Raw genomic sequence first — 25,701 nt, 5'->3', positions numbered from 1 at the left:
AAAAAATTCTTATGGACAGTCCTTTTCATTATATTGTCATTATGCATAAAATTATTGTCTGCTACTAAAAGATTGTTTTGGTTATTGATGATGCACACAATGCCACGATTACATATATTTTATCTATGGTGAAATACAAATTTTGCCCCCCAACGACAGCTGAAAAAGGCAATATAATAAAGGTTGCGTTATTTTGTCCCCCAAATCAATTTTCGAATTAATTTGCTTGTTGGTTATACCTTATTCCTGGTTTGAGGCCAAATTTGTGTCCTCTTCCTTCCCCTTCGAATAGAGAGCACCAATATATATATATTACTATATAAATTTAAATTTTCTGTTTTATGAATATAAATTTAATACTTCAATATAATTCAAATAGCAACATGAAATAAAAAAAAGAATTTATTCTTCATGCAGTAAAATAATGGGTCATATCGTTCTGGTCAGTGAGAGTTTATTAGGATTATTGGAGCACTATGGGTTTAAAACACTTAATATTTGGAAAACTTGAGCTCATATATAGACATTTATTTCCTATATAGATCTGTCATGGATCTTGATGCAATAAAGCAGGCCGTTTTGTACATGTTAAAAATTTGAAGATTTCATTAAATAAAAGTTCCCGCAAATATAAGTATTAAATGACAAAATTTAAAGAAGAAATACATGCGCGCAATACAAGTAGGTGTATCTAAAATGATGACAAAATTTAATTTTGAAATTAAATCTTTTTGTATTTTAAATTAAGGCTTTGTTTCGTTTAGTTCTCTGATTTACCGGTTCTTAAGCTGTGCCGACATTAATCCGCGGATTGTAGATCGCCTTTTTTTGCGAATTTTCGGATTGCTGGCTCTAGCAATATTTTTAAATGTCTTTTTATATATAAACTAGTGGCTTCGCCCCTAGCCTCTAGGGGCTTTGCCCCAAGAGGTATAATTACATCTTCTATTACTTATCCAGCAGAACGAATCACAAATTTTCGCACCTACCCAGCAGGAAAACATTTTGCGATTAAATTCGCAAAATTCGTAAAATTCGTAAATTTCGTAAATTTCGTACCTAAAATTCGTAAAATTCATAAAATTCGTAAAATTTGTAAAAAAAAAAAAAAATGGGGGGGGGATTTTTTTGTTTTTTGGGGGGTTGGGGGTGTCCCACCCCCCAAGAAAATAGCTTAAAACCACCGCAGGACCAATAGGTATATACCCTGAAGAGTAGAATCCAATCGGTTCAGTGGTTACCGAGAACTTAAGCTTCAGACGGACAGACAGACGGACAGACATCATTCTACTTTGTATTATAGATAGGGATTTTCACCGGGTATTGGAAAGAATCTTTTTTTTCGTATTTTCACAGTATTTTCTATTTAAAGCATATACATTTAACAGTGGTCATTTTATAACCTTACTTATCCTAACCTAAAATAAGCATGACAAAAAAATTTAAGTGCTGCAAAAGTCATTCAAATTAACAATCCAACCCGTAATTTTAACCAGGGTTTTTGGATTCGGATTAAGGGTTTAAAAAATAAGGCGGATTGCGGATTTTCTTATTCGGATTTCCATCCAGTTGTCTGTCATATGGCTGCAAAAATATATTTTTATGTTGTAGGGAGTGTAAGCATCCTAAGAAAACTGGTTGATTGTAGTGGCAACCTTGAACTTGGAGACCTGGCGGGACGAACACCCCTACATACTGCTGCGTACTCAGGAAAACAATATTAAAAACTTTTTTGTGTCTTTTTATATCAAAATATGCTGTTGCTATCAGGAGCTATATTTTTTACTTATAATATAAATAAATACTGCCATTTCTTTTGGCTTTCAAATTCTATTTGTAAGCTTTGTGCGTTTCAGGAATTTACTTCATATGTTAAAAATATACTTACTTGTACTTGTCGTCAATAAGAATGGTAAGTCTTTGAGCTATTTTTTTAACACAGAGCCCCTAGATGCCAGGGTAGTAGCCGCTTTTACAATGTAAAGATTATCATTAGGTATTGGATGTTTTCATTACGGGTTTTTTAGTAGTGGAAACATTACCTCACTTTTTATGTTTTCATAATGTTTGAAGTTGGTGGTTAAAAAGTTTTTCCTGTAATCCAGAATTTGAATAAATCATGTTTTCTTTACCTTCAACATAAGGAAATGTTGGAGAATAGAGATAACCTAGAGATATACAGTCTAAATCAGCCAATAGTACGTAGGATAAGATAATGCTTTTCTTAGGTAAATTATTCTTGTAAAAATTTCTGCCCTTGTATAAAGTGAATCATATGATAAAACATATAATAAGCCTGAGTTATGAATAATTGAATTTCTTAGAATAAAGCTAGCTTTCCCAAAATTATATCGTCGAAAAATATCGTAGCATATAATGCCTGCCGTATCTCGTATATCTATAATACAAAGTAGCTTGATGTTTGTTTGTCTGTGTGTTTGTATGTTTGTACCGAAGGATCTCGCTAACCGCTTAATCGATTAAGTTCTCCTTAACAGGGTAGCTTCTTATTGGTCCCGGAAAGGTTTATACCTATTTTCTTGGGGGGCGGGACACCACCAACCCCCCCCCCCAAAAAAAAAAAAATGAAACCTACCCCTCCCCCCAAAAAAATTTTTTTTACTTTTTCTTTTAAAATCTAAAATAAGAAATTGGGTTATTAAATTCGACTCTCTCCTCCTCAAGTGCCCCTAGAGGCCTCTAGGGGCGTAACCGCTAGTAACAAAAAAAGTAACAAGGGTTTTCTCTTTAAAAAAAAGTTTGACGAAAAATGAGGTCAGATGGATCATCCAAATATATTATGTCTATTTGTTGGAGGAAATTAGGTTTTCTATGGAAACAATTGAAGGATTAAAGGATTTATGTAAAGGGATCGTTCCAAGACGAAGATTGAACTACAAATATAATCTTTCAAATGCCATCCATCTATGTAAACAATATTTTTCTATTATGTACAGAAATTGGGGCGGGGGGGGGGGGGTATTAGATATTTCAATACAGTGTTCAATGTTCATATATTTCACCAATGACCTTGAATTACAGATGGGTTATTATGTTCATCATAGTTGGGGTTGTATAGTACATTCATTTATCGTCCATTGTCTTATTCCGTAAGATCCCACATATATCTGTAGAAATTTTGTGTATTAAATAAATTAATTTTTCATTAAGTATGCTTTTTTTGATGAACACGTACGAATACCAGTAATGGAACTAACTTTTACACAACTTACAAATGTTATTCATGCTGTGCCTTTCAAACTTAAAAAATGGTAGAAAAAGTAAAAATATTGTTTAAAATTATCTGTTACTAAAATCTGTATTATTCTGTTACCCAAAGTTTTCTAACAAAAGTTTTTTTCACTTGTTTGCTTATACATTTGAAGTTTATTTGATTGGTTTGTACAAACTAACAGTGTCCAAGCTTTCAATAAAAAATTACATAAAGTAGAATTTTGCTTATCAGAATTGTGGGCGTAAATCAATTTGTCGTCCATTGTCTTACCTCTAAGGATCCCAGAATGTTTTAGAATTTTTTTCAAAATTATCATCTTTAAGTTATTATAAAGTAACAGAATGTTTGTCTGTGTGTTTGTATGTTTGTACCGTAGGATCTCGCTAACCGCTGAACTGATCAGGTTTTCCTTAACAGCTTCTCATAGGTCCCGGGAAAGTTTATAACTATTGTGGGAAGGGTACCATGACCCTCATAAGAGAAATCACAAAAAAATGTAAAAAAACATTTAAAGTGCCACTAGATGCAACTAGGGGCGTATCCGTTAGTAAACATTATAGAAATAAATAAAATAGGTAGGTAAAATTTAATAATTTTGTTTAAACCAATATAATAAGATAGGAAGGGGGAATAGATTAAAACCAAGGAATTTAATTTCAGGCTTTACTAGGTAAAGTTTTAGTCAAGAAAAAGTTCTTACATTTTAACTTCACAAAATTCAAATATATGTTTTTGCAGGGAAAGATACCAGAAAGAGAATACATACATAACATTTTTAAAAATATTCTTTCTCAAAATAATTTATTTTTGCTGCCCAAAAAAGGATTTGTAGGTAGTTTTTTATTATTTTCTCTTTTTACTAGGGATGGATAAGAAATTGGATTGTAAATTGCGTTGGTATCCAAAGGGTTGTTTGTGGTATCATATTCGTTGGGTCAAAAACTTAAGAACTTTATTGAATTTTGATTTGTGGGTTTATATTTATCAATCGATGATTTTAAGTCAAAGAGGGGGTAATTTTGTTTTCATTATTGGGGATGTATATCAAGATCCCTGTATTTTACATTGAATCTCTAAAAGTTTTTAAATTGTTCTTCCTGTTGTTAAGCAGGCAGTATTGAATGTGTCGAGTATCTTCTTAGCTGTGGAGCGGATTTCAAACTTCAGGATAAGTAAGTCTAAAAAAGCGTAGCTACTTTAAAACTAGAGATTATACGTTTATAAGTGTCTATATGTCAAAAATAGATACTGCATCTTTAGCATCTAGGAGATGAAGCACAGTTTAATTGCCTAAAATCATCCCTAAGACATATATAAGAAAATTAGTAGCCTGAAACCATCTTAGAACCTGTATGAAGCTTCACAAAACGGGGGACCCAATTTCTTTATTAGTTATCGAAATCTTCAGCTACATACAAACAAATACTATTTTATATAATGGGATGATATTGTCCTTCCATGGTCTATTTAAAGAATCTTAAGTATAATTGCAATTGGTAAATTAAAGGGGGGGGGGGAGGGTGTTTTAATGCAAAAACCTCGTAATCAGTGTGATCAGCCGTCTTTTGCTATTTTACTCACCCTCAACAGTTTAGCACACACACATTGAGTAAAATGAATCTATTTTTTAGTGAGGGGAGATTAGGAACTCACTATGCCAGTACCGCAGCAAGTATAACATGCCTTCAGAGCCTATTGTCTGCTGGATGTAACATCAATGCTCAAGACAGGTTAGAAATCTTTAGTAGGTTAGCATTTCCATAAGGGTTCGTTTCTGTCTTTTAATAATGCACTGCGCGGGGTTTGGCATAATTAAAGTATTTTTTTTTTATTTAGATCTTAATTTTGGCTACCTCCCTCGCTATCTATTTTTCTTTCTTTCTCTTTATTTTACTTTTTATGTTTTATCTCATCTACTGTATAGGTCAGGTATGACTGCTCTACACCTGGCTGGTCAGCATGATAATTCTGGAACCTGCCTGCAGCTTCTACTGGAACACAATGCTGATATCAATATTCACAATGATAAGGTGAAGTTGTTAAGATATATAACAAATTAAAATTACAACTTTACTTGGGAAACATACAAAAACATTATCTTTATTAAATATCAAAAATAAAATAGACAAATGAGTTTTAGAATATGTTCTTTATTGACCAACTAATCTAACAAGAAGTTTCAGAATCTTGTCTCAAATATACCTTCTAAATCATATTTTTACCCAGCCTACATATTTTCAGCTGTCGAGGGTGGGGGGGTGGGGGGGGGCAACACATAGTACGATTGACGAACTTTCCATCTGCCCCCCAAATATTTATTTATTTTGCTTGTCGGTTATACCTTATTCCTGATTTTTACTTTCCCAATTTTTATAAACTGTGTGACATACAGACTAACCGACATGTTTGGATGCATGAGGGATCTTCAGAAGAAAAAAATATGAAGCCTATCTCATAGTTACCTAGTATGTCACATTTCCTATTTGGTTGGACAAAATAATTTATAACGGACTGTGGTATCTACAAATACAATTTCAGAAGCCTTTTAAATATAGCAGCCATGAAAACTAAATTATATTGTTTAGGGTTACAATGTGCTTCACCATGCAAGCCTGAGTGGAAACTGGGTGGCCATACAACATATTATCAAACTATGCGAACCAAGTGTCCTTATTAAATCAAGGTAACTTTTTAGCATTGCATTCGTAGGTGCTTACACAGAGATTTGCTGATAGTTTCTGTAACACCTTTGAATTTCCGAAACCTAAAATATTTTTACAATAGGATACAGTGTGTTTTTTTAGGAGAACTTTTTAAAAAGAAATTAATGGCTTCTTTTCTTCTTTTTTTAATGCAATTAATAGAACACCACAAAAAAATTTTAGATTTTATTTAAAAAGTACAGTAAAATCTAAAATTCAAAACATAGGTGTCAACATCTAAAAATGCCTAAATCTTATTCTTATGCCTAAATCTTCTAGCCCTTGCAGGAAAAAAATTGGATTTTCTGTAGTCCACTTTTAGTGGCCAGTACTCCCTCTCTGTTTGAGATATGGCCTTCAAACTTTGATATGTCCTAGTACATGTCCCTAATAGTATCTCTATACATTTTAGTCCTATATCTCAACTTTGAAGTGTTTAGCAGCCATTCTTGCAAAAAGTTGAATATTTGAGCATAAGAAAAATGCGCTAAAACCATTTTTAGATGTTGACACCTAAGTTTTGAATTTTAGATTTTAAATAAAAACTTAAATAGTTTTTGTTGTTTTATTAATTGCATTAAAAAACGAAGAAAATAAGCCATTAATCATAGAATTCTGATAACTATAAGTGGGATAAAATTGCTTTCAAAAAAGTTCTCATAAAAAACACACTGTATAAAAGTAATCGCTGAACTGAAAGAAACCTACCACCTCTCTAGTGCCGCTAGAGGCCTCTATGGGCGTAGTTTTTATAGATTGTAAGAAAAGCCTTGTGACAGACTTTACGTGACCAAATTAACTAAAAATCGAATCGGTTTAATATATAGAGATTTGTATTTATTGACTTCTCATATCTTTATAGCCACTTCAATTATATATTCTTGGTAAATCCTTACTTTCATGCAATCATCACATAAATGTTTCTAATTAACTAAAGCGTTTTTAATATTCTTTCTCCACTCAATAATAATACGTTTGTATTGTACTATAAGTGTTGAAAAACAAGGATTAAAAGTAAAACAGTCTGACAAACTAACATTAAAAATTTACTCAATAATATTTCGCTTTTGTGTACTATTTAGAGTTCAAAAATAAGGATTAAAAGGATGAAGACAGTCAGAACTTTAACGTGACTCTGTTTATATGATTGAAGAAAATTGTTTACCTACAATTATTACATAAATTTGATATAAAGACAATTATTCTTTGCTAACCGTATCAGGAAATGTCATTTAAAATAAAATTCCTATCTTTTTAATACGATTAGACTTCTTATTGATATTTATAGAGATACATCTATTTGTTTTACCTCAGTATTACAGGAATCCTGCTACAAGGTTTTTTAATATTAGTTCCATCTAATCATTCTAAATTAACAATCATCAAATATCTGAAATATCAAATCACATCTTATGAAACTTTGTTTATTAAATAGGCGAATTATGTGTTTTAGTTATGAAAATAGTCTTATTTTAGGATCAACGTTTTCTATCTTTTAATCTTATTATCTCTTTTTTTTGAATCCATTTTATAAAACACAAACACATTTACTTCCATATTTTTTCTATTCAACTAACGATTTTTAATCACAAACCTAAATTTTAACAAATCATCAAATAAATGTAAATATGGGTAGTAAATTTAATTTTTGTATTTTGGAATTGCCGATGGAACAATCATTTAAATAATAATATTAAATGATTGTGAAGAAAAATATATAAAAAAGTAAGATTTGAAGGGACTAGACAGTAGCCAGTAAATTGATGTACATTCCCATTGATGATGTATACAATTACACTTAATTTATTAATCAATCCAATTCAATGAAAGTCATTGAAGTTGTTAATTTAACGATTAAATTAAAAATTCTGGGACGAGTGTAATAAACAGCCCAATGTACCCTCCCCTTCATGAAGAGAAAGGGAAATAGATAAATAAAATAGACCGTCAGACCGATGCATACAGTTGTAAACTTGTATATGTATAGAAGCTCCGCTTAAAATCATCTACGTTGTTTTTTTTAATTAAATAAATGCGTTGGAAATAGAAATAATACCTAGATTTTCTAAGGATTCTTTCATTCAAAGATTTTTTAATTATGGTGATTAGGTACATCCAAATTTCTATTTTTAATAAACCAAATATGTACTATTAGAATTGATTTATAAAATCTAAAACTATCTAAAAGTATAGTTGCATTTTACAAGTTTGATTGCAAGCATAAGTTACAAGAATACCATCTAACATATATAATGTTGTATTACAAAAATACAAGTTTAAATGCATTTCGTGCGACTACCCCTTAGATTTATATATACAGTCAACAATTCTAATATTTGTTTTTTTAAAGTTATCAGATGAGATAAGATGGTATGAGATACTTACTTAAGTTAATATCCCTTTCATAAATAAAAGTAACACTATCTGACTTTGTGTTTTATTTTCACATTTATAGACAGACGAAATGATATAAATTTTTTACTAAATGATAATTGATGGTTTATTAAATTGTTGTTATTATTAAGGGAAACTAAGAAAGATGGTTGGACAACTGCCATTCATTTAGCTGCTCTACACGGACACAGGAAAATCATTATTTATAATTATTTCGAAGCATAAGAATGTGATGTAACCATAGAAATTTAATAATTGTTATTCTTATTGGATTGTTAAAAAATTTGGCCCTTAACTGCCACATTAGTATAAGGGTTTTTAGTAGCTATTTAACTCTAGGGGCGTGGTAACGCTTTAGGTATATGTCCTCTCCTCGTCACCTCTGAAAATACTCTGCATTTTAAATTGCAATGTAACGCGCTCAATCGCCTAAGGTTATGAACACCCACCAGAAAACCAACCCTTTGATTGCACGACCTTAGTCTGAGAACTTCTAACTGTGCATGGTAATGAGTTGCGCCTGTTTTGGCCCAAGGCATTCCTCCTACTCTTGACTATTTATATCGCGCATCAGACATAGCGCCAGTAGGAACAATTTTTAACGTTTTTAGTTATGATGCGGTGACGACGAGCGAATGCGCTACGAGTTGAGCCACGGCCGCGGGTTTTCTAGTAGCTATTATGTCGTATGCACAAAATTATTTTTATTAAATTAGAGGGAATGCCTTTGTCCTAAACAAACAGGCGCAATTCTTTACTATACACAGAATTAGAACTTACAAACTAAGGTTGTGCAAATAAAGGGTTATTTGTTTGCAATATGTTTGGCCGTGTAACCATACACTTTATTAGCAGGGTTAGAATAGATGATCCAAAATAAAATATGAAAGTATAACATGTCTTGCTTTTCTGGTTATTCGTTCACCCTCAAAACTCCCATTCCGCAATTTAGTAAAAATATCATAATGATTTTGATATCAGTGAGGCATTGATGTTACTAGCTGAGCTGGTGGAGTCATGTGACCTGCAGGATTCTGCAAGCAGGACTCCTTTATACCTGGCGGCGGCTATGGGACATCTTGAGACTTGTGGCATTCTCGTAGATCAAGGTTTGTTCATTTAAGCAAAAACCGGCTCCTTTAACCTTTCCTCTCCCTTGGACGTATATTAGCACAGCAACTTTGCCATTGGGTGATAATTTAATGTACGGGGTATGAGTAAAAGAATAGAGGGGGCGTGGGTTGAATAACTGTATGTCCACGGGCTGGGGACCCTGTACCGACTTTCAACTGGGACGTTTAATATCAGCCATTATCGTCAGAAATATTAACACAGCCAAGTCAATTAAAAAAAGAACAGAAAGCAAATACTTATCAATTTATTAGTACGGGTTAGGCTCAATATTTGCAGGACTGATTTATCTTGATCACAAACCACCATAACAAGAATTTTTTGTCAACGCTATAAATCATATTTTGAGCTAAGACATTTCACTTCTCAGAGTCAAACATTTCAATTGACATACCAACTAGGGTAGGTAACATTACAAGCTTTTTATCTATTTGATATTGGCTTTAACCTGTCAAAATTAGGGCTTTTAAGGCTTAATTTTGAATTATATTTAGGTTGTCAAGTTCGCGCAACGTGTGGAGAAAAGAGAAGAAATTCTATTCACGTAGCTGCAGAAAAGGTAATTAGTGTTGTTTTGACTTTAGTAAAGAGTTTGACAGCTGTTTGACCAGGGATTTAAAGGGATAAGACAATTGCCGATAAATTGATGTAGGTACCACTTGTGTAGATTAAAATTATTGGTTGATACGTTTGAAAACTCAGCTTAATGAATCATGCAACAAAATTTACGAAAGTCTCAAGGTTGTTAAGTCTACGAATAAGAAAACGCCTTTATAAAACTTTTGGGACTAGTGTAATAAACAGTCCCTTGTCCCCCCCTCTCTCTCTCTGCATTTGATACTGATGAATTTGGACTTTAGAATACTTTACTTTATGGTGTGAAATGATATTTTTTATATTACAGACAAATTGATATAATAAAAACAAGGATGACAACATCCATAAAAGCGAAGCACTGAAACGGTAGGACAAACGGACAATAACACTTGTATAGTGTCAGAACTGAATAATCAGAATAAAAATGTATAAGAGTCAAAGCAAAATTGTAAGTGAATTTGTTGAAAAACTGCTTGATACAGGATAATGTTCATGGACATACTTACATTTTTAGGACTTAATTATAGAGTTGCTTTGCTCCCAGTTGTTGTCCCAGGAATCAATATATACCAAAGTTCAGATCAATAGGATGATTCACTTAAAAATTTGTTGTTAAAAAAGTAAAAAAATCAACATGTTTAAAATTGACGTACGAAATTTTTAGTAGTGATTATAGAGTTGCTACGCTTTCTAAATACTAAAGGAATCACCATGCAAAGTTTGATAGGACAATTTTAATATGCCTAAATTAACGAAAAAAGCTATCCGTTACGGACGTACGGACGGACCGACCCTAATTATAGGAAAGCTTCGCTTTTAAAAAACGATATTTAACGAAAATGTAATATGTCTTTCCTAAAAGTCTATAAAATTCTTTTCTTTTTAATTTGAATTATTTTTTAACATTAAGATTCTAAGGATGTATAAATGCCAGTTCTGAGTGTATTTTTGCCAGTCATGGATGTATTATTAAGAGTATAAATTATGTTGGATGTAAGTTTGCCAGGAGTTCAATATAATTGTTATTTATTCAGCTAAAATTTAGTTTTTCATAAATACATCCATACTTTTTTAATGCATTTACGAATATACATCTACTGTATTTTTGCCGGATGTGTAAATGACAGACCCTTTAAACATTACTTTCCTTATGTACAAAATTATCCGTTTCTTAAATTGAATGTTTTTAGGGTCATGTTGAAGTGCTTGAAAGATTTTTGCTCACAGAACCATCTTCTATTGATGTAAAAGATAAAGGTATTTATTCATCCTTCTATAAAAGGGGGGGGTTTTTAATGCAACCATCTCGTAATCAGTGAGCAAATGGCACTTAGAATTCGAATTTCCATCTATAATTTTGCATGAGTAATCCTTGGTAGGTCTATTTTCCCTAAATCGAACAAAAAGTTGGAAAAGTAACGGCTAACGGCTGGCGGCTCAGCTATTTTGCCATTTTTTTATATATTTATACTGCAAATTAGTCACGAAACCTCTCTCAACATAATACTCTTTTCTACTCCAAAACGCTATCAAACGGTTCTAGACGGTAGCTGTTGGTACTAGAAGTTTTAAAATTGGTTATTGCTATCATTTAACATAAATTAAACCAAAAATATGTTTTAAAAAGTCGATTCCTACGTAATTGATGATGGATTTACCCTGAAAATAGGCAAAAAACGGCTGAACGGCTGAGCCGCTAGCCGTTTCTTATCCAACTTTTTGTTCGATTTAGGGAAAATATACCTACCAAGGATTACTCATGCAAAAGTTCAGATCGAAATTCGAATTCTAAGTGTCATTTGCTCACTGATTACGAGATGGTTGCATTAAAAAACCCCCCCTTATGTAGCAAGGTTTTTTTGTTTGTCCGTTATGATCTTGCTAACCGCTTCACATAGGTCCCAGAATGTTTTTTTGCTGTTTTTCTGTCCTTTAGTTGTATATTGTTAGAAGGGTGTATACTCTGCACAAGATTCTTTTTTCTCCTGATGTAAAAAATGTTTCACTCTCCCCCTTGGTGTTTTTGGTCCGATTTAAACAAAATTTCTGATGCTTTAAGTTTACTTCTTTTTCATTTTACCCTCTACATATTTTTCATCTCCCCCCCCCCCCCTCCCCACCTTAGCATGGGATTCCATGTAGAATATACACCCCTGATAAGTTATCAGAGCACTATCTCTATATTGAATCCATTCCTGTTCGTGTGCCACGTGCTTAACCGGCTACAAAAACGTTTTGATTCAATTTTAATGCGCTATTCATTTCATGTTATGTATAAAAATAGATTGTAGGTATTTTTAAAAAGGTAATGATATCGTGCAAATGTTTTAATCCTATTACCTTGCCATGTATATAGCTGCATATCTACGAACATTTACCCTCCCCCCCCCCTCCCCTTTTTTTTACTTTTTAAAACTTAAAAATAAAAAACGGATACAAGACTTAACCCGCAAAACCGATAGCCAAATTGAAGCCACTATCCTATAATATAAAACAAGAAGCTTTTTTGTTTGAAAATACTGGATCGAATTGGTTGTACTTTCCTTTTTTTACCCCTCCTTTTGAGGCTAGGCACGAAGTAACTAGGTAATATTCTATTATAGTTATTCTGTAGTTCTTTTACTTTAACTAAAGGCTTTTTATGTGAATTTTAGTCATTACCGCTGATAGTGTCCCAAAAATTAAGCTTTTTCTCTATGCATTCACTCAGTAAAAATTAAAGGCACTTCTATAAATGTCAAAAAAAGGAGGGAGGTAGATAAATTATCTCCACTACTTATTTATTGGATGTTTCCCCAAAGTGTTGTAAGTTAAATAATCCGTTTACAGTTCTTTTTTAATCCTCTTTCCTTCTCAATTCTAAGAAGCATGGTAATAGATATTTTACATTAATTGATATATTGTTTCTTGGATCCTTCACCAGATTTTCATTTTCTCTATTAAAGTGAAACACGTAGCGGGCTAAAATAACGATTCCCACTTTACTCCATTCCCTCCTATCCTTCTGGATGAATGAACCGACCAATAAATCAGTTCCATGTTAGCAAGCCAAATTGACGACAATTTTTCACCTGTCATAATATCCATAGATATATTAAATCCATTTTTACATTCAGTTTTCTAACAAAACATTTTTTTCATATTACAAATTTTTACAATAATACCTTGAGTCAATAAGTACTAAAAAGGTCCTTAATTGTACTTCAAAATGTTTAAAAAGCGAGGCATCCATGTAATTTTATAATTTAGATGGAATGACCTGTCTGATGTTGGCTAGCTGTGAAGGTCAACTTGAGGCCGTTAGACTGCTCCTTAAGTCAAAAGCAAACCCCAGGTAATAACACAAAATAAGCTTGTATACATCCTTATGTAAAAGAAGAGGGTTGTCTGTCTGTAGCTGAAAATCTCATTAACCTCATGACACATTTGGTTTTAAAGTACAATTAAGATAGATCTATTTTAATTTTAGTAGTCCGAAAATAGATTTTTATGTAACAAAGAAAATATATTTATGTAAAAATGTAAATATTTGTTGCCAACAGAACAAAGTAACTGAGATGTGTATTTTTTGCCCTAAAAACTATTGACAACTGAAGGAACATAAAGGATTGGGTACTTGGAGATAAAATTGACTTGACTAGTAGAAAACTGCTAGTGCAAATTAAATGTAATAATGTTAAAACTCACTATATTGAAACAAACTCATCTTTCTTTTACTTTTTATTGGTTAATTTTTGTAGCGAAAATCCCTCTTATTCCTAAGCATATGTTGCAATACGGATATAAGTTTTATTAAGAAACTTGGTAAATCAACTTTATTATTTGACAGACAAAAACACTCTTACATACAGGGTCATTCAAGAGAAATGATTTTTTTTAAAACTTAATTATGCATAGAAAATCAAACAATTATGTAAAATGCTTTATATATTTGGAAAACCTATTATGAGACATTTATGTCTTAAATATTTAAAATTGGCTGTTTCAACAAATTATGCCCTAAAAACCGGTTTTTCCAAAGGCCTCTTTTTAGAAGATTTATGGATTTAAAGGGTGTGCAAAAAATACACACATTTTTAAAATTAAAATTGCTTGGCTTGTGTTAATAGTAGAAAAATGTTGCGCATATCGTTGGAATCGTCATAAGCTCTATTTTTTGAAAATATAAGACTCGTTTTTGTGCTATTTTTAGTTTAGGAGCTACGTTGAAAAAATTGAGAAAAAGGTTGAAAAGTTTTAAGAAATTGGAACATTTTACCTCGTAGCTCCTTTACTATACGTAGCACAGGAATGATTTTTATATATATTAAAAAAACAGAGCTTATGATGATTCTAACGATATGCATAACATTTTTCTACTATTAACACAAGCTGCGCAATTTGAATTTCAAAAAGGTGCACATTTTTTTTACAACCTTTAAATTAATAAATCTTCAAAAAAAGGCCTTTGGAAAAACCGGTTTTTAAGGCATAATTTGTTGAAATAATCATTTTCAAATATTTGAAACATAAATGTCTCATAATAGGTTTTCCAAATATATAAAGCATTTTACATAATTGTTTGATTTTCTATGCATAATTAAGTTTTTAAAAAAATCATTTCTCTTGAATGACCCTGTATAATCTTTTCTTAGTACTTTTATGGAAAAAGGTGCTGTAATTCAGCAAAATAATTCCATTTGAAATTGCTGAAAATTTTGATATTTTGTGGTATGCCACTTGGCGTAAAACTTGTTTTCTTCTGTAACTTAAGGGAAGTGAGTATGGAGGAAAAAAGGAAGTGTTGTGGGGAAATTTTCACTTATAATTGTTTGTCAGAATCACTTTCCCTTGTCCCTGATGGAGAAAAAAATACCTGCAATTGGCGTAGTTATGTTTGTTACGGCTGCTCCCTCAGTATAAAGATAAGAGAGGGCAGTAAAATAGCCTAAACCATTCCAAGTCTTAGATTCTTAGTGAAATAGCATACAATCATACTATTTGACCTTATAGTTTTCCATAAGAGGAATACTTTATTTGTTCGCAGGAACTAAACGAAACCACAAACAAACTTTGTTTCTTTATATAATACTTTTATACTTCTCATTAACTACCTAAATATCTTACGTCAACGACATGTCAGTGCCCCTAGAGGCATCTAGGGGCGTAGCCGCTAGTTTAAAATATGGCGAAAGGGATTTTGAAGCATTTTATATTTGAAAAAAAGAGTAAAATATAAAAAAGGGGGTTTGTTGAAAAATATAGGTATGAACAAGCCTAGAACACAAAGAAGTAATGTTACAAACCAAAAAAAATTTATTTCTTACAAAATATGTTTTTATTTATTCTTAAGCATTATTATTAATTAAGGACTTCAAAGACAACCTTTACATAAAATAAATATATTAATTTAGTGTTTAAAATAATTTTAAAAATTTAAAGCAAAAGTAAGAAATGGAGAGGTAGGTTTCAGGTAAAATCCGTAAAGGTTATATGTTATAAGTTAAAAACAGTAGTAGAACGATAAAAATTTATGTTAACTTTAAAAAAAAAAATTGTCTGTAGTTCTTTTCAATAAGAAATACACATATTTAGTGAATATTATTTGTACTAACCTTATTATGTCCAAACTTTTCTACCAATAATTTGAAATTGAGAAGGGTTGATTTTATAAATTGTAATTTATCATCCATTGTCTTATCCCCTAATATCCCTGAAACCTGCCCATCCAGGTTGTTGGTAAATTTGATTTGAATTCTTATTCCCCCTGGACTTAATCATCTTTGCTAAACTTTTGACTATATGCTTTTATCAGAGGTATTGGGACGTTTTAGTCGTACAACATAAGAGATTTAATTAGTAATTGCATTGTTTATGACTAGATTAAATTACGAAAATTGCCAGAATTTACAATATGTTAACTACTATAGAACATGTCAAAACATTTAGGTTTAATTGTCTTAAGGTAAGGAAAAATATGAATCTTATTTTATAATTTCGAAAATGCTTATTACTTAAGTTTCCATGAAAACTAATGTTGTTTAAACTTTGTATCACATGGTATAATGAACCTTTAACCTAACAAAAATTACAGGATGTCTGTATGTATGTACCGGAGGATTTTGCTAACCACTGGACTGAAATGGTTCTTCTATATGTGAAGATCCTTAAAGGTTCAGGATAGGTGAATAACTATTCAAGGGGAGTGTACCTCTACCCTCCCAAGAGAAATCGGTTCTGGAAAAATGCCCTCTTCTCCCTCAAAAAAAGGTGCTTATTCTTTCTTTTTAAAACTAAAATGTAAAGTAGAGGGTTGATATCCCCTCCCCCTTTCTTCAATTTCCCCTCTAGGTCTTTAGTGGCGGATCTGCTAGTTGCTTAGGTAATATTTTATTCCATTATCCCTGGTTGTTAAAGAAAATGGGGAAAACCGTCAAGAAATCAAGTTAAACTTTACCTTGAATTTTTTCTTACATAAGTTGCAATATATTATTATAATTTAAGTAGAATCTTGAATCTAACTATTGGTTATTTTTTTTTGCGAAATAGCCATTAGATAGGTTATGTTAAGTTGATTTAGGTATAATATAGTTACTTAATAAAAGTCATCAAGGCTACTCTGGCCCTTTAGGCCCTCTGCAGGAGTTTTATGTGTTGTTAGTGGTTCTAAAGGGATAAGACAATGGCCGATAAATTGATGTACATTGCACTATATCCCTAAAGATGATACACAACATTACCCCTTCTGTAGATTGAAATTTGTTTATAACGCTTGGACACTCAACTGAACAAACTAACCAATCACAATTCAAAAAAGCCCCAAAGTTGAAAGGCCAACGAATAAGAAAACGGCATTATAATTCTTTAGTGTAATAAACACCCCAATGCCCACTAACTCCCTGGGTGGAAAGATAAAAAAGAACTATACCCTTGGGTTAGGTGTTTTACCCCTCCGAACAAAATAGCACAAAAAAACGCAAACTAACGACACCAATTATTTGGAAGGAAGGAAAGGGGGGGGGATATAGTGCTCCACTTTCAAAATGTTTTTATTAGGTTTTGTCTAATTGGAACAGTTTGACTTATATAATGATATTAAAGCTTTTATAGCTTAGGAATATTATAGATCTTCTAATTGGTTACATCATAGGATTTATAATAAACACAATGAAATCAAATATATTGTAGAATTTTATATCTTAAAATGTAAATACTTATTTTCAAGTGTTTATATTTTTCTATATCTATTATCAATTTAAACAATCCAAGTTGGATTAAGCCAATATTTTTAATTAATCGATTATATATTATCATTATATTATAAAATATGGTTTTAACGAAATGATAATCTTATTTTGAAACAAGTTATATAAATGTTAATTGTCCACCTTCTCGAAGTTATATCACTTTCTACTTCAATATTTAATTTAGTTTTGCTTGAGGCTTCTCCCTACCCCTTAAGGGCTTTCTGATTAGAGCTGTTGAGTTGGTATGGGTATTTTTATGGTTGCCCCCCTTTCCCAACAAAGAGATTAAACCTTGTCTTGACCCAATACTAAAGTTTCCTATGGTCCAGATGTTTGTGAGATCTTAGCGGACATACACCCTCATCATATAAGGCCTTTATGTTGGTACAATTTTGTTTGCCAATCCCTAAAAATGTACACCTTGGCCAATATATCCGCATAAACTTAATTATGCAAAAAATCTTTTTCTTAGCATGCCATAAATCCTTACAAAGCAAATGTTTAAATTCTTAGTTGCGCCTCTACTATACAAATAACTCATTCTGGTCTATAATTTTCTCTGTCTCTTATATATATATTTTATTATTTTTTCATTTAAAGAAAAAACAAGTAGGTTGGTTACCTTTTGATTTCACCCGCGACCGTGGCTCAACACTTAGCGCATCCGCTCGTCGTCGGGAAGGTGTTAGGTTCGAATCTCGGTCCGACACCGCGTCATAACTAAAGACGTTAAAAATGGTTCCCACTGTTACTATGTCAGATGCGCAACGTAAATAGTTAGAGTGGGGCGAATGCCTTGGCCCAAAACAGGCACAACTCGTTACCATGCACAGTTAGGACTTCTCAGACAAAGGTCGTGCATCACAGAGAATTGGTTGTCTGTAATCTACTGTTCCACGGGTATGAGGTGAAGGACCAAGAGTCTGGCCTTGAGTTGACAAGTAGACTGTTCAGTCCAGGTGCAACTCACCCATACGACATTAGCATACCTTTTTATTTCAGATTCAACCAGGGAGGTAACTGTAAATTACACTGATACCCAAAGTTTTATAGCCATTTTATTCGTTGGCTCCAGAACTTTTGGTACTTTCACTGTATTTTGATTGGTTCCAAACTAGAAATGTTCAAACTTTACAACCAATTATTTTAATTTAGTGAAGGGGTTGTTTTTTATCATTTGGGGGCTGTATGTTAATATATAGTTCATTGTCTTATCACTTAGAATCCCAATTTTGTTATTTGTGACACTGACCACAGACGATAATTAATATCTCCCCCACCATTATAATAAACATTATTGCCACTTGAGTAGTAAGATGAAAATTATTTTTGAAAAGTTTGAATACTGTTAGCTTGTACAGTCCAACCGAAATATAATGATAGAACCCCAACGTGACAACGAATGTTGTTCTATTAAAATAAAATGATAGAAGGGGCAGGGGTTAAATAATTGTATGTTCACGGGGTGGGGACCCTGTTCCGAATTCAATTGGGTAGCGTCGGATATATTAAAACAGCTATGTCGCTACAAAAGAGCAGAAAGCAATTCCGAAGAAAAAGGTCCCCGCCATTGGAACCAGTAGTCTGTCTGCGTTATACATCTATAATTAAATTTAGTGTTGTTCTATTTCAAAAACATTAGGTACTATTAAATAAAATCGTTCTGTCAGAAGATTTATTTTCTTGCTTTAGTTTGGTCAAATCTCTCTATAAATCTCTTGGATTTATGCATTGATATTTGATTCCAAGGGTTAGATGAAAATTTTCATTGTTTGGTATAATGTTAACATTATTGTATGGTAAAAATTGAATCCATTCCTTCTGTTTTACATTAGGTTTGTTAAGTAACATTAAAAAATTTAATCAACAATGTGTTGAAATTCAAATATTACAAGTTTTGCACAAAACTTTATTGACATACCTATTCTAAGACATAAAATTAAGCATGAAAACTCTTTTGAACTACGCCTGAACATCAGTGTAATTTTCCTAGGTTTTAAAAATCAATATTCTATATAAATTATTCTAATCTAAACCTCTCAGTGTTATTTATCTAGGTTTTAAAAAATCATTATTCTATAGGTAATCTAAATTGTTGGCCCTGTAGTAAAAATGCTGTTTTTATTAGCAGGAATAAGGTATTGCCAACAAGGGAAATAAAATCTATTATTATATTTGGGGGACAGGTGTTGCCCCCCAACGACAGCTGAAAATTACGGATAGGTTTCGTGACTTTTCCAAATTAATTTCGTTGCTGGTATAATCTGTTTTTTAGGTGTATAGACTCAAGTGGACTAACTGCCCTAACCTGGGCCATTCTGTCAGATAAAGAGCTAGTGGCTGAACTTATCATTGAGACTGCCGGAAAGTAAGTATTTAGAATTGACTCGCAGCTCCAAGGGCAGACGGCAAAAAATATATTTTTACAGTCAAGTCGTTTTTTGATTTTATCCGAATGTAAAATACCTGAGGTGGATTCTTAAAAACAATTTGCCCCACTAATCGCTTAGTGGGGCAAAATTGTTTTCGTGAAAAAACCTCCAATATCACATAAAAAATCTACAAAAATTAAATAAAATTTTATGTTCTATGATTTTGTTTATTTTTTTGAGATTTTTAATGTGATTTTGGTGGATTTATCACGAAAACAATTTTGCCCCATTAAGCGATTAGTGGGGCAAACTTTTTTTTAAGAATCCACCTCTGCTCTGTGATTTGGTTAGTGGATCTATTCACTTCTCATTTGGACCACTAACAAAATTATTGAAAAATTGTTTTTGTATGCTTAGGTTAGGCTAGGTTAAGTTAAGGTTAATGAGTCTCGCAGGGAAAGGGATAAGACCTCACACGCATAGGGTAAAGATAAGTTTCTCAAAATTAAATAGTTTTGCTTTATGATTGAAGTGGAAGGAACTAGGAAATGATTTTTAATTAGAAAACAAAACATTGTAATAACGACAACAACAAATATTTGCTGTCTTTGAAAGGAATAAAATAAAAGGGAATTTCCCGAAAATTTCTTATTAATCTCTAAATTTTAATTTTGCAAATTTGCTCGGAAATATTTAATTGGATTTTTATGTAATTTTAAAATTAATATTGGATTTATTCATCTTAAAAGTATTTTATTTAATTTTCCAGAGATTCTCATTTTTTTTTCTTTTTAAACAAACAAAATAGGAGCTTTTCCACAAGGCATGAGAAATGTTAGTGTCAAAAGGGAATTTCTATTTATCATCAATGGGGATAAATCAGCGTTGTGGAGCCGCGGAGCCGGCATATTTTGCCGGAGCTTGAGTCGTTATTTTCGTTAAAAAACGGCTCCTTTTTTAGCTAAAAAAGAGATTTTTTATTAATTATAATTTGGTAACTCTGTTTTGTTGTGTGCAAATGCTAGTTTTTCGAGTTTATTTTTATTAAAAATTGAATTTTTAAAACATTCAAAAGTAAAAAATAGACTTGCCAAAAAAATATGTTAAGTTTTTCTTGATTTTAGATCGGAGCAGGAGCCGGAGCCGCACCAAAATCAAACGGCTCCGCAAGGCTGAGATGAATATAAAGAGGGAAGTCATTTTCTAGTAAATCCCGTAAAGGTGTGTGTTATAAGGCCTAAAAATAGTAGTAGAACGATAAGATGCTCTATATATTTGTATTCCCTATTGAATAGAACAATAGGGAAATTTTTTTTTTTTTTTTGATAACCGTACCTGGAATATCTTTAAAAAATAAGAAATTTCTATCAAACGCTTTGTTTGGCTCAAACTGACAAAAATTTAAAAAAATATAATTATAATAATAATGTTTTCTATAGGTACAAGGTAAAGGTTAAGAACAATCTATACCATTAAATAAAGGAAGAACCCATTCTTTACAGGTTGATTTATTCAAGGTGACAAAAATTAGTTTTATGTTTGTGGAATTTAATGTTTGTTTGCTTTGAAGTAGAAGGTTTCAATGTGCATTGTTTCATTTCAATTTCACTACAGCGAACAACTACATTTTAGAACATTTTTTTCTGTAAATTAAACTTTCATTATCAAAAAACTAACTTGTTTTTCAACTATATTTTGGTCAATCTTTATTATAAAAAAAAATATTCTGGCTTTAAAATAGGATTTGAAACTAAAAATGACATACTACACAACAAGCAAAGAAAGAATATGACATGCAACCTCCACTTTGAATCTCTTACCTTCTTATATAGATTGTATATCTGAATGTTTTCAAAATTGTCTGTATGTAACTTGTTGTGTTGGTTTGTTTCACTAAGTCATTGTATTAATGATTTGTTAAAGTTTCATTTTAATGTTCACTGCTCGTACAACCTGTAAAGAATGGCTTCTTCCTTTATTTAATGGTATAGATTGTTCTTAACCTTTACCTTGTACCTATAGAAAACATTATTATTATAATTATATATTTTTTTAATTTTTGTCAGTTTGAGCCAAACAAAGCGTTTGATAGAAATTTCTTATGATAGATATTCCAGGTACGGTTATCAAAAAAAAAAAAAAAATTCCCTATTGTTCTATTCAATAGGGAATACCACTATATAGAGCACCTTATCGTTCTACTACTATTTTTAGGCCTTATAACACACACCTTTACGGGATTTACTAGAAAATGACTTCCCTCTTTATCGTGAAATGTCTTATCCCTGTTAAGATGTGAAAGTAAAGAGTTTCTAGGGGTAAATGTTCTGATTTTAATTGTTATTGTTTTTTCTTTATAAAGGAGTGTATTGACAAAAGATGTGATGGGACGAACAGCCTGCCATCTAGCAGCCGCCAAGGGACAATTCAAGGTAAGAACAGCCTGCTATCTGGCAGCCGCCAAGGGACAATTCAAAGTAAGAACAGCCTGCCATCTAGCAGCCACCAAGGGACAATTTAAGGTAAGAACAGCCTGCCATCTAGCAGCCGCCAAGGGACAATTTAAGGTAAGAACAGCCTGCCATCTAGCAGCCGCAAAGGGACAATTTAAGGTAACTTTAAAGTTAAACTATCCCGCTCCTGAACTACAATTTCCATTGAGAAACTATTCATCTGTTCATAAAAAAAATTATATACGATCCAAGAAATTAAGCATTATTATAAAGATAAATATGATAAACGAGAAATTTGAAGGTATAATAGTATTTCTTCTGATAAACCACTAGTACCTTGAAAATAGTTAATTTATTTATTGATTATCATTTATAAACTTTTTAGTAGTTATAGCCACTCAATAACTTGGGTCCGTCCGTACTAATAGAAATACAATTTTTACAATTGCTATAGTAGATATTGGCAGCCAGACTTCTTCTTGACAGCCGCTTTCATTTTTTACTCAACTCGCGGTTGCACCCTTATTATCTAGGGGATTTGTATCTAAAGTGGAAGGACGGAAAGAAAAATATCCCATAACCATACCGTAACTTTAATCTATAAGAATGTAGCGTAAAGCCATCCTTAAACTCATGTGAAGCCTCTAATATAAAATAAAAATCAATTGCTTAAACAGTTATCGAATTCTTAAGCTACAAAAAAACCTTTCTATGTACTTTATATGATGGTAGAATGGTATTATTTCACTTGTTTTATAGTAATTTAAGCTTAACCTAACACCTTGCATTAAATATCCTCCCCACGCTATTTTAAATTTAATTTATAAAATATTGTACTATATTACTAGAATATCATTTTAGTTTAGAGAAGTGGTGTTCCTTAACTTCCACATATATTCTCATTCGCATAGTCCTAGCTCATTACATTAGCAAAGAAGGCAACGTCCATAAGAAGGTGGAGAAACACAAAACCTTTTATTTGCGTTATTATGTTTTATATTGGATGCTTATAGTGAATCTTCGGAACAAAATCAACCCCCTATCTTGTATTGCAACCGAGAAAATATTATTTTCCTTTAGGTTACGGACTGACGGACGGAAAAACAGACAAAGCAAACTATAGAGTAGCCTCGCAACTTTTTCCAAGAAAATAGATTTTGAATTTTATGAGATGTTTGGAAATCACTTTTTAATGAGATTTTGAAATAAAAGAAGAACAAAATAATAAAAAAACAACTAAACAATTGGATAAACATAAAGAAAACAAGGATGACAAAATAATTTGATATAGTGGATAGAAAAAACGGACAAAGTGAGTTTTATAGTAGATGTTCAGTTGTAATAATAAAGTAATCCCTTGTAAGTTCAAAAAGGCACAGGTTTTTAAGTATGTATTTTTTTGTATGTAGACTCTGCTGAGCATTATGGAGTTGGAGCCTTCTGCTGTCAAGTGGACGGATAATTCAGGTAACTTCCAGGGGGGTTGGACTGTTTATTACACTAGTCCCCAAAGTCTTATAATAACGTTTTCTTATTCATTGTCTTAACAACCTTAGGGACTTTAATGAATTTTGATTGGTTGGTTCATTTAGTTGAGTTTCCAAACGTTTCAACCACAGAAGGGATAATTTTGTGTATCATCAGTGAGGATTATCTGTCAATGTCTTATCCCTCTCATCCCTTGGTAACTTCATGGATATTATAGGACTAGAGTTGGCTCGATATAATTATCTCCCTATTGGCTAGTTTTCTATACGCATATCTATTTCTCAATAAATCTATTTTCCTCACCCGGCATTACTATCTAAAAGAAAGTAAATATTTAATAATTTAAATGATTTTAAAAGATTTTTTAAAATTATATTTTTTTCTTTACATTACCATCACCAAAGGGTTAATGATGATGATTACAATTTTAGTTTAATATTTGAACACACAAAATGTCGCCACAATCGAATTCTTTTAAAACATAGTTTTCTTAAATTTATCATATTATAAATTTAAATTTTCTTTTTTATGATTAGAAATTAAATACATCAATATAAGGTAAATAGCAACATGAAATGAAAAAAATGAATTTATTTTTAATAAAGTAAAATAATGGGTCTTATCGTTCTGGGCAATGAGAGTTTATTATGGATTATTGGAGCACTATGAGTTTTAATCATATATTCCTTGGAAAACTTGAGCTCGTTTATAGACATTTATTTCCTATATAGATCTGACATGGATCTTGAAGCAATTAAGCAGGCCGTTTTGTACATGTTAAAAATTGGAAGATTTCATTAAATAAAAGTAATCGCAAATATACTTAGTAAATAAGGCAATGTAAAAAATGTATCCTTATGATGAACGACCAAATATATTTCTTGTGTAGATTGAAATTATTGGTTAAAATGTTTGGACACTTTTGGTTTTAAACCACCCAATTAGGATTTAATACAAGAACCAGTAGTTTTTTTTTAACCTACAAATAAGAGAGCATGTGTATAAACTTTGTGTACCAGTGTATTGTCCAATGCCCCCTCCCTCCTCCCTGTTAACTAGAGACAAGGATACCTATAGCATTCACAAAAAAATTATTGTTCGTCTACTAATAAATCATTTTATTTTTGATTAAGTAGATTTGTTGTTCTCCAACATTTTATTGTTAATAGATAATGATAAGTATGTCTTCAAAGGGTTTTCACTAATTTTTTAATCTATTTACTATGTTATAAGAAGTGCAGTGCAATCATCATTTAATTGATAAATAAGTTTATTCTTAATTGAAAAAAGATCAAGAAAAAAATAAGTGGGTTCTAATGATCATTGTTCATAGTCACGTTTATGATTAAAAATATAGTTCCATCAAGTTGTTTTGCTTCGTATATATCTCAAATGTTGTATTAATAAGCGATGGGGGGGGGGGGGGGAGGGGAATATGTCGAAAACCGCTAAACACTCCGACTGTTGGTCCTATTTCTTGCCAAATTTTTTAAATACAAATAAATAAGTAGTCTTCATTTTAACTTGTTATGCAACCATGAAGGGACATTTAATGTGGGGGGGGGGGTATGGTGAATAAAAGGGTTTCACCCCCACCCACACATACATCCAAATTTGGGGGTAGCTTCTTTACACAAAAATAAAAATATCGGGGTTGTTGGATTCAAACATTTCCACCATTTTATGTACCAACCTCCACCCCTAAAAGAACTACCCCATCTTTCTTAATAAAAAGCTTAGATGTCCTTGCATGGAACTACTCTCTTCAGTTGAAAGAAACGAAAAACATTGCGTGATATTTTTAAAAACTCTTCCAAAGGTTTTTATTTAACTCAAAAATATTGACTAATAAATCATTAGATGAAGGTTCTAAATTAAAAACAAGGGGAGGGCTGATTGTTTTAGAGATCTCGTTGACAAGTGATTAAAAATTATTTTTGTCTTAATTAAACGACAATTTGTAGTTAACAGCTTATACCAACCACGAAATCAATTCGAAAAAAATCAAGAAACCTCTACGTCTACGTGTTTTTCAGCTTTCGTTTGGGGGCAATACATAGTAGAATTTCTGACCTAATATTAGTAGCGAAGCTACTCTATAAT

General features: G+C 31.8%; 1 protein-coding gene across 17 annotated transcripts in view; it reads left to right on the top strand.

Annotated features, from left to right (window-relative positions):
* LOC145326750 (uncharacterized) overlaps positions 1–25,701 on the top strand; it is an 83,420-nt gene that overhangs the window by 33,940 nt on the left and 23,779 nt on the right. For 16 of the 17 annotated variants that reach the window (XM_080170146.1, XM_080170149.1, XM_080170144.1 and 13 more), the window contains exons 18-30: positions 1,612–1,711; positions 4,348–4,407; positions 4,867–4,965; positions 5,160–5,265; positions 5,821–5,918; positions 8,463–8,522; positions 9,313–9,440; positions 9,957–10,021; positions 11,250–11,316; positions 13,309–13,393; positions 19,561–19,653; positions 22,020–22,089; positions 23,520–23,577. In XM_080170146.1, the coding sequence (XP_080026272.1) occupies positions 1,612–1,711; positions 4,348–4,407; positions 4,867–4,965; positions 5,160–5,265; positions 5,821–5,918; positions 8,463–8,522; positions 9,313–9,440; positions 9,957–10,021; positions 11,250–11,316; positions 13,309–13,393; positions 19,561–19,653; positions 22,020–22,089; positions 23,520–23,577 (1,089 nt within the window). Of the gene's footprint in view, positions 1–1,611; positions 1,712–4,347; positions 4,408–4,866; positions 4,966–5,159; positions 5,266–5,820; positions 5,919–8,462; positions 8,523–9,308; positions 9,441–9,956; positions 10,022–11,249; positions 11,317–13,308; positions 13,394–19,560; positions 19,654–22,019; positions 22,090–23,519; positions 23,578–25,701 lie in introns of all 17 variants that reach the window. The other variant, XM_080170152.1, reaches the window with a different exon arrangement.

Source organism: Acartia tonsa, chromosome 8 (assembly GCF_053477335.1).
Source record: "Acartia tonsa isolate MP-2025a chromosome 8, ASM5347733v1, whole genome shotgun sequence".
NCBI classification, from domain to species: domain Eukaryota; kingdom Metazoa; phylum Arthropoda; class Copepoda; order Calanoida; family Acartiidae; genus Acartia; species Acartia tonsa.
The sequence above is the reverse complement of the archived record's forward strand: the minus strand, read 5'-3'. Positions and strand labels throughout refer to the sequence as shown.